The sequence below is a fragment of the Morone saxatilis genome, unplaced genomic scaffold, assembly GCF_004916995.1.
Source record: "Morone saxatilis isolate NCDOM2014 unplaced genomic scaffold, NCSU_SB_2.0 Contig6, whole genome shotgun sequence".
NCBI lineage: Eukaryota > Metazoa > Chordata > Actinopteri > Moronidae > Morone > Morone saxatilis.
The window spans coordinates 1,888,441-1,899,055 of NW_023340206.1; the positions used below are offsets into that span (position 1 = coordinate 1,888,441).

A 10,615-nucleotide genomic window follows, 5' to 3' on the forward strand; every position below is an offset into this window, starting at 1 on the left:
TAGTAAACTGCCATGTTTCTACAGTAGCCCAGAACAGAACAACCAAACACTGGCTCTCTCTCAATTTTCGTAGTTTCAGGGTCACCATAGTTTCTCCTACAGGCTTGGAAGGCTAACCTGTATTCAAATGGTTGCAGTTTGCAACTTCGCCACTAGATGCCACTAGATCCTACACAGTGATCCTTTAAATTCCACTTGTATGTCACAGAGGTTGGTCTGCACATTGATCTAATTTTTTTTACTGTTTACAACTGTGATAATTTCTTCCATCTTGGCTTAATCGTCCACTTTGATGAATTGATTAGATTTTGGTGGTCCAATGTCATGACACAAATTGTTATTTCATTTTTCTTGACTGTCCTTTTCTTTTCTGATCAGGCACTCCACAGACAGCCCATGCCCCCTCTGACCACTCCATCTCCAATTCATGAAGACCCACAGCCCAACCCATTGCTCATCTTGCGTGGCTCAGAAGACCGGCCCCAGCCTGGGACAAGCCCTGGCCTTGGAGGGGGTGGACCAAAGAAGGCCCGATCACGGACACGGATTTCCCTTGAGGCCCTGGGAATCCTGCAGAGCTTCATTGGCGATGTTGGGCTCTACCCTGACCAGGAAGCCATCCACACCCTGTCAGCCCAGCTGGATCTACCCAAGCACACCATTGTCAAATTCTTCCAGAACCAGCGCTACAATGTCAAGCACCACAGCCAGGTCAGAGAGACCGTCCCCGGAGAGGATGACCAGGAGAGCTTGAGTCCTAGCGAGGGAGGCATCGGCACAGTGGAGAGCCGAGGGGAGGAGGGTCTCTCTGCATCTGAGGAGTCAAGTGAGGATGGGAGAGGATCAGTGGAGGTGTTCAGAACAGAGGGAGGAGATGGAAGAGAAGAAAGAGATGTGGAGATGGAGAAGGAAGAAGGGGATGATGGGAAAGCCTCAGGGCCAGCTACTTCCTCCCTGTCCCCCTACAGCAGTCTGGACAGCCCCCACTCTGCAGAGCAACAGAGATAACAGCAGAGAAACCATTCGGAGAGAACTGAGGAAAAGATGGAAGCAAAGGACACCATCAAACTGTGAAGAAACACATTTTCATCACCTTTACCAGAGCTGGTGATCAGAGCTCTCTAATATCTGAACAGCTGTGGAAAATATTTAAGTAAGGTTTGACTGAAAAGTGACCCAAAGGTATTAGCACTACCTTCAGATAGGGTATTTTTGGTTTGATACTACCTGTAGACATTATTTGGGATAATTTTTAATAGCACTCAAAGAGAAAACATATCCCCTTAAATTTTCAGTATTTCACCTGGTTGTTCCTGGTAAAAATGGAAATGCATTTCAACCAGCATTAACTCATCACTACACTATGCTTAAACACAACTGAATTCTTTGAGTTGGTTTACCTGTTTTTTATGATACTCCACCTCAAACACTTAAAACCTATGTAGGCTTTAAAAGTGACTGTAAAAACTGTAAAAAGACGGCGGCATAATCCACTTCTTTAACAGTTCTGTCAAGTATTACTAAGTACACAGCAAGTATTAGCTGTAAAGTTGTGAAGTATTTTGACAAATGGATACTGATTATTTATGGATAGGAGGAGTGGATTATGCTGGTTTGAGTTTAGATAAAAATAGTTTCCACCATAACAATCTTCAGCCACCTTGTTTATTTATGTATGTTTTTGTTTATTATGTTTACAGGTAAAGTGCTTGATTAAAAAAAATTAGTTTGGAGGTTTTCTTTAAGGTCGGGTAAGGCAGGTTTCAGATGAACAAAACTGGAATTGACCCCAAGTCCCGCCCTATTTGCTCTGTGCTCCTACAGTAAAGCAAGCCTCAGTCAGAACCTTAGCTAGCTACTTAATCTACATCCATTATTAGCTAGCTAGTTACATCTGAAATTTGTGGCAAAATGTTACAAAATACTAGCTAACTATCTAGCTAATTTACATCAATCATTAGTTAGTAATAATAAGTTAATAATAGACTCATAGAACTATTAATAGATTATTAAAACCATCTATTAATAGTTAACATTAGTATTAGTTAGTACTATATTTGTGTGTTTTCCAACTCGTTCATGTCACGTTATTTGACACACGTTACTGTCACTGAATGTCTCATACAGACGTTGTCAATGTTAAATAGCGAGGAAAAGCCACCCTTTTAAGTCCCGCCCCTTTGAGTTAAACTAGTAAAATCTGAAAGCTAATGTTAGGAAAACAGTAGCTAACTAGCGAGCTAATCTGCATCAATCATTAGCTTGCTAGCTGAATCTGAAACACAGCGTAAAGGAGAAAGTTTACCGAGGTTCTGACCGAGGCTGGCTCAACTCTTATTGGACCACAGAGCAAAAAGGGGCGGGACTTAGGAGGTCAGTTGCAGTCTACCCACATACAGCATAACAGTTTGGAGTCTACTGGCAACCTTACAAAACTCGACTCACTAAAGCTTCTGAACAAACTCCTCCCAACCACACAGTTCTAATCTTTCTGGTCAGATATTAATATTAAGTCCAAGCACATTGGTACGCTGCAGCCAGATAGGATCTTCTGTCTGAGCAGAGGTTAAAACACTTAGCTCATATCGGTCTTCTTGGACCAAGAATAAACTGTACTGACATAGGGCAGTAGTACCTCACGAGAAGGGCATTCACCTGGGAAATACACACAGGCCAATAACACTAGCACCTCCACCCAGACTCAAAATCTTTTTTTTCTTTTTAAATAATATAACTTCAACTAAGTTCTCTGTGAAACCCAGGCCTTGACTGACAGTAAATTAGTTTCACACTACACTCCCATTAATATTTATTACTAACTTTATATTTACTAAAATCTAGAGTATTGTTGTAATTACACGATTGGTATTATTTTCTTTGATATGACTACAAAGGTTTTTGTAAATGTGACAGGAAAATGGACGAGCAAGCGTGAAGAAGTTTGAACTCTGTTACACAGATTATGTTTTAAAAGTATGATCCTTTATTTACTATTTCTAAACCAGACTGGAAGGGAAACTGTTTTCTAGTGGACATTTATGTACATTATGATGTAAATGTTGACAATTCACCTGCAACAACGGAATCTGTCATATGTGGGAGGCAACCACTGTCACTTAACACTGTTTGTGTAATTTGTGCCACTAAGGAACAGGGTATGAAAACACATTATTTGCATTTACGGTCTGTTTCGTCTCTGTCCTGGATGGAGCACAAAAAATTTCTGATTTGTTCCACTTTTGATGTTTAATCATTGTTCTGATTCTGTTGTGGGCAGGACATGCAATTCTTATAAAAGTTTTCTAAAAGTGTTCTGTGTGAGAGTTTGCCCTCTTTACCTTTTGACTACCTTTGTTAGCTGGTCCCAGCAGGTAGAACATTCCAAAAAATTGCATACTATGTCCTTTCTTAAACATTCCTTATTATGTTTTTCCACAGAGGTCAAGGAAACATGTGAAGGAAAACTCATAAGGACTTATGGATGAGGAATAGACAACCGTGGGGCTGAGAAAATCCTACTGCAATTACACTAGGCTTTTTTTTTTTTTAACTTCATTTATAACACATGGAAGATCAAGTAAGGTTCCCTGACCAAAACAGAATCACACCTCCAGAGAAAATGTTTTCAGTTTATACAAAGAGTACATTTAACCATCAGTTACTCATAGGAAGTAACAACAACAACAAGGATATTGTTGTAAATAAAAACAAACTGGATTGAAATATAGAAATTAAAAATTAGATAGATATAGAGTATAAAAAATACTTTTGTTGTGCATTCCACACTGTGTAGTATTTTGTTATAATCTCGTTAACTAGAAAGTCATGTTGTTGCATGGGTTTGCCGCGGTGAAACTACAATGGCACAGTGCTGTAAATGTTGCTGGCACAAGGAATTGTGGGACTGTGAAGGATGGTCCAGTGTATCTTATGCTAAAGGAGATAAGAAAGGAAGTACTAAACCGCCTTTCATGCATTTAGAGAATAAGAACAGCTCTTATCTTCGATGCCACAGAAATACTTCAGGCCATTTCACTCAGTTTGGAACATTTCTAACAAAAGAAGACTATTTGTTGGCTGACTGGAAAGGGTCTGCTACACTAAATGGAACGGAACCTTAATTCTTATCAATGGTAACACTGGAGTTTACCCTACTATTTCATGAGAAAATGGTCTCCAGGAGCCAAATCTAGAAAAAAAATCATCATGTTGAATTATTTTGACTTACATAAATTGACTTATGAGTGACTTGCAAACATAGAGTGCACCTGGCATTTCCTTTATTCAAGGCTGTCTGAATTCTGTTTATTCACTTAAATTCATCAGCTGATGGTTGAAATTCAAGGCATGCCCCAAAGTACAATACAGTACAAACACATTCATGAAGTACTGTCATGCTTGAAAATACACAGATATAAGAGAAAAGCGATGATATCATGTAAAAGTAGGCAAGAAAATAGCTGCCATTCCACTCCCTCACATACCTCGACCCCAACCACAAACTTTATAAGAACAGATGTCAAATGCAAATACAAAGAGCGCTGTCCGTACCAGCTGAACCACAGACACATGAATGTAAAAACAGCAGCTTTAAAATGCAAAATACAAAGTATATAATGCAATTAGATGGGTGGGTTACACATATTGTAACTCCTAAGCACTGGATGAGATAAAAACAGCTTAAAGAAACACTGGCTGGCTGTAAGAGAAGCAGCCGGGTGAAGCTGGATAGGCTTCCGCAGGGTCTTAAGAAGTCTAAAAAAGTCTAAAATCCAATCATCTGAATTTTATTTCATTTTTCCCTATCGCAGCCTATTATTATCAGGCTGAAATAACACAAATGATACGATAACCATATACATATCACATGATGCTGCTGTGTTCTCTTATTCACTCTGGGAATCATTGTAAACAGATTAATTTACGAGTTGTGCTAACTCTGTGCAGCTTCATGTCTACTTTACTTGCCAGAGCACCTGCTAACAATTTGAAACAATTTAGCAACTGCCAACAGATGCTAACAAATGTGCCTCTCCTTGTCCTTATCTCCATCTGTCAACCTCTGTTAAACTGTTTGGCTTCAAGAGAATTCTTGCTGATTTGCACTTGCGCTAAAGGTCCAGCGCTGTGGGTGTGTTTTTTAGTCAACTTCTTTCTAGTGATGTAGTGTGTTACCAAATCTCAGCAATTAACTTGGATAGTACAATAGTATTATTATGATAAAACTGAAGGCCCAAACAGTTGTCATGAACCAGAACTTCCATAATATATGACATTCTGGGAAACCAACTTCTCCCAAAACATGTGTGACTGTAATAGACAGGATGAGCCAACCTGGGGAGCATATAAAAATTGATGTTTGAAGATGTTTTTTGGAGAGTTGACCTTTCCTAAGCCCCACCCCTTTTTGCTCTCTGCTCCAATAACAGTTGAGCAAGGCGCGGTCAGAACCTCAGTCAACTTCCTCTTTCACTATACTTGAAAATGTTGTGTGCTAGGCTTATCTCTGTTTAAAAAAAGTTTCAACATAGACCACCAACCATTAGATCATTTTCAGTAGAGTAGAAACCAGGATGAGAAGCAGTTGTCTTTGTTATGGAAAGTCACTGAAAAGTAACAGTTGCACATGGAGATGCTGGAGGCTACCCCTGACACAGACTCTTCACCTTTAGAAGACAAATTAGCCCCGTGTCACTAAAACTAAGAGACTCACAGCTCAAGCACACACTGTCCCTCAGTGTGTGTGTTTTCTCTGAGTTCATCATAGTTAACTCACATCTAATATTACAACTGCATCAGTGAGTGTTGGTACGCTCCACTGGATTTCTGCTCACACAGCTGGCTATTAGAGACGTATGGCAGGCTGATACGGGGCCATTAGAGGTGTGTGTGCATGTGTGTGTGTGTGTGTGTGTGTTGTGTGATAGGGACGCAGGTGCTCAGTGGGCTGATATTACCCAGGATGCTCAGGGTGGGGGCATAAGGGTTACGGGGGGAAGGAGGCTCTCTGTGGAGCTCGCAAACACACCTGTGATCCCCTGCTAGCACGCTCACACATGCACACACACTCTGTTCCCCCAACCCTTGCACTGCAGCACGTTAATACACACTCTGATAAACAGGCTAATACTCACAGCGGCAGCACTTTACACGCCATTGAATACAACACACAGTAATCAGCGAAGCCAACACGTGGCACTGTGTGTGTGATGTTTTGGAGACTTGTGTGTGTGTGTGTGTGTGTGGGTGGGTGCATGTGCAATGCAATACCGTATGCAGTGAAAAAGCATTGCAACCTCAGGCAAACCTAAGCATTTTTAGTATCAAAAAGATGAGAAAAACTAAAGAAAATTTCATAATTTTACGGTTCAGATTTTGTTTTTGTAGTTTTGGCCAACATTTTACTTCATTGCTGATATCTGGGGATGTGACAGTTCTTTTGGACACAACAGAGTGCACAGGACAACCACACAAGCCATCTGACAAAGTCTTAACAATTTAACCCGCATTTTCTAAAGCACTGATTTAGAAGATTTAGATGAAAGGGGAATTGTAAATTTGTTATTACCACATACTTTGTAAGCATCACTGTACAAACTCTGAAGTGGTTTAGGTTAAACTCAAGCAAACTGATTGTTTTGACTTGTAAAACTTGTTGCTCCTTTGTTGACCTTTGTCCACAAAAAAATGCAATCCAAAAGTACATCAGTTTCATCAACTGTTTCAAGTGCTTGCACTAGATGAGTTTTCAGTGTGCAATGAAAGGTGTGTAGAGTTTCTGCTGTTTTGATGTCTATGGTGAGCTCGTTCACACCATTGTGGGTCCAGGACAACAGTTAACAGTTGTTGGGCGCCCCTCATAGTGAGGGAATAACAAGCCGATTGGCAGCAGCAGAGAACAGAAAATTAAAATTACCACATTCATTTAATAATCTGTAATGGCCACATTTTAGACTAAATGATAGGCATGAGTTCAATGAAAAAAAACATGCATTTGGAAAAATGTCTGAAGATTTCTATTCAATTCAATTCAATTTTATTTGTATAGCACCAATTCATAATAAAAGTTATGTCAAGACACTTTTCAAATAGAGCAGGTCTAGACCGTACTCTACCGTACTGTGTAGTGTGGGAGAACTTGGGTAGGTTGATGCAGCTGGGCTGCTGTATTCTGGATGAGCTGCAGAGGTCAGATGGCACATGCAGGCACACCACCCAGGAAATGCTTACCTCCTGGGTGAGGAAGGCATGATCAGTGAATAGAATGTGACTGATTGGAATAAAGGCTTAAAAAACAACATTACTGAGATCCTATTCGCACTTAATCACATCATGTGTCTTTGGTAGATCTGGCCTCAAGAAAGCGAAATGTAAATTCATCCAAGAAGCAATTGAAACTGAGAGAAATTTGACAGGTGTAAAAGCATCCATTTCTCCAAGACACACAGCTTTACTCATCCCAGGTGTAACTGTCATTTTAACACAAATGATCACACAGAAGGTGCACCAAGCTGTTGCAGTATTTGCCTGATCCCCAATCAGTTTGATCTTTGGATGATCTCTATGGGTGGGGCAGAGTGTGTGAGCCTGTGAAAACTTTTGTCTCACTCCTAGTCTATAAATGAGACTCAGTTTCCTTAAAATACAAAAAAGAGGTAATTCCAACTGATTATCTGACACTGAATATGTTTGTGCTGCATTGTGCTCGTAGTATTAAAGGTGTCACACATTATGATCAGCTACACATGGTAACACTAAACAACACAACTTTTGGTCCATGCCACACACACACACACACACGCACACACAAACAGATGATGAAAACACCCAAAGATGAAACAAGTCAGAAAACAACCACATCACATCTCCTTCAAAAACAAACATGTAATTATAGCGGCTCTGCTGTATTAGTGGCAGAGCAGCGGGTTTTGATGTGCGCCTCTAAATCGCGTTACATTGAGCCAGTAACATTTTTACGCCCACAGAAAGACATTCAAAGCAAATCCCTTTAAGAGCAAAATAAAAAACAATTAAAGACTAATAGGGCTTTAACTTCTAAAAGTCTGGAATCTGATAATTTAATGTTCCATTTGTTTCAAGTAGTAAAAAGCTATATTTGTTGTAAATATAAAAAACTTAAAGCAAATAAATTTAAAGCTAAATTAGAGTGTTCAGTCTCTGCTTTGGAAATAATTATTTTTGGGTCTCTCATTGATGTATGTGGTTTACTATAATTGTCTCTACAACTGATGAATGTTTCGTTAAGCTCAGTATCATGAGAGGAACTTTTCATCTTATGCTCCTGAAGTTCTCTGGAGATCATATTCAGCATTCTTGTCTGCTGTACTTAACAACCTACCGACCCTGGAATGATGAAATCATTCTAATTGACCTACAAAGAGCATTTGATGCTGTCAACCACAGTCTGCTACTTGAGAAGCTGTCAGTGATGGGTTAGTGTTCATTAGCACTGAAATGCTTTGCTTCATATTTAACCCATTGAGCAAAATGTCTCAAGGTCAACCTTTAACGTTTGGAGTCCCACAGGGAAGTATCCTGGGCCCCCTGTTGACTCCCTGCGAAGGAACCTCTTTTCAGTTACTTGGGACCAACAATGTCAGCCCTATTTCTTTATTAAAAACACGTACAGTATAATTCAACAACAATTAATGTATCTTTACGCACATTTTGAATTATTGCTATAGAAAAGGTCGATGGAAACAGCAAAATTCGAAAAAAAAAAAAACGTAAACGTCTCAAATTTCCATTAAAAGTTTTAACGCTCTCTTAAGGTGTTTTTTTTTGGCCTTTTTCAAAAAAGAGTTAATGCTTTTAATGGGAGATGAAAACACTTTGTGAATAAGTTCTTATGTAGCGAACATTTAAGTCACATGACTGATGAGCTGTTTCCGCTCTGACAATCTCCTCATCGCTCCCATGGCTCTATAATACATCCATGATCGCTGCAGATCTGATGGAACCATCCCCACATTAATTCCTGAAACAAACAGAGATGTCATATTTCTATCCTGTTTTCTGCATTTTATTCACAGTTTGAGATCCGAATGGCACTCTATTTATGTCATCATGTTGCACCCTCTTCCAACTGGAGAATTAGTGCCACCTACTGCTTATCTCAATGAACCAACTCTTGTTAAGTTTTGCGATGCATTTGGATGGAAATACAGCTACTGCTACATTAAAAGTTTAGCCACCACTCAGAGTGCCAGGTCACATCAGAAAGTGACACAGCAAAATTATTTCACAAAATAGTTTGATGTCATAGTGAATGGCACAGTGGGAACTGTTGGTTGTGGTTACTTTTGTTCATGGCAAAATTCATACAAACCATACTGGCATTGTTACTCATGCAATAGAATGAGCTGTTGATGCGATTATTTTTTATAACATCCTATTTTTTGAGCACTCCAGTTCTCCCAAAGATGAGCACTGTCAACACAATTGGCAACTCGTTAGTGGTGCATATTTTCATGCCAAAGGCAGCTAAAGTTGTTACACTTGTTGTAAGTCCCTGCACTTATTTTGTTACTAATTATATAATAAGTTTAATATAATGCAACCATATTTGCCTCCATGAGCTAATTGACTGATTGCAACAATCATTTGAAATTAACTGATCTCTGTCCACTGGACTCAGTTGAGGCGGGCGACCACCCTTCCTGGTGCCCCCAAAAAAGTGCCCTCTTGGATGCCCCTATGGTAGATAAAACATCATAATCATAATCCAAACCCTGACTAAGCTGCTTCACCATGAATGCATCACAACTTTCTGTGTGCTGGTGCCCTATTTATTCATTTCCACATTGTGCTACCTTATGGGAAAACTTATCTGTTTGGGCATCAAACAAAAAACAAATTTCTCTCAGTGTCTGTAGTAACAAAATCCAGTTTACAGAAGAAGAAAGAAAATATTGGACATGGCAGAGAAAACACCACCCTGCTTCATACTGCAGCTATCTGTCCATCTCATTTGTGAGACATGTATTATCATTCACTTAACCATGCATTAGTTGCCTTGTAAAGATATAGCAGTATTATTAATCAATAGCCACTGGATGTAATCGGCAGAATTGCCCAATTTAAAAATTCTGTTTGACCACTTGACGAGAAAATAGGACTCTGTCATCCCCACCGAGAAATCTTATGTATGAAATGGTAGTAAAAATATTATACTATATCAGTATGAGCAGCGGCATAGTACATCTTAATGCATCCCTGAGCTTTGACCACAGCACCGGCCAACTGACTATCAAAAGTGAGATTCAATGAGCTATTAAGGCATTCTGTAATTATGTAAGGCTTAATTCACGCTCTGTAAATAATTGTGTCATTGCGCAGTGAGCTCGCTTCACCAGTCTGGATTTCACACCATGTCTACCATTTTTATATCTTTTTCAAAAGAAATCTAACACAGAGTCAGTTCACAGGCAGTGATAAAACCATCTCATGGAAAAAGTCGTTAGGTAACAACTTTTCACATTTTAAACTCATGCAGGATAAAAAATAATGTATTTTACTATTTCCTTTTGTATTACTATTTTAGCAACGTTCTGTTCATTTTATTTTAATTTCCTTAAAGAAGCATTTCACCCGT

The 10,615-nt window shown here is 39.3% G+C and overlaps 1 protein-coding gene across 1 annotated transcript in view; it reads left to right on the plus strand.

Moving 5' to 3' along the window:
• The window catches only part of LOC118340172 (DNA-binding protein SATB2-like), a 25,836-nt gene extending 23,909 nt beyond the window's left edge, over positions 1-1,927 (plus strand). Inside the window, exon 7 of the mRNA XM_035678044.1 lies at positions 379-1,927. Within this exon, the coding sequence (XP_035533937.1) occupies positions 379-1,008 (630 nt within the window). The 3' untranslated portion in view covers positions 1,009-1,927. The remainder of the gene's footprint in view (positions 1-378) is intronic.
• Positions 1,928-10,615: the final 8,688 nt, after the last annotated feature.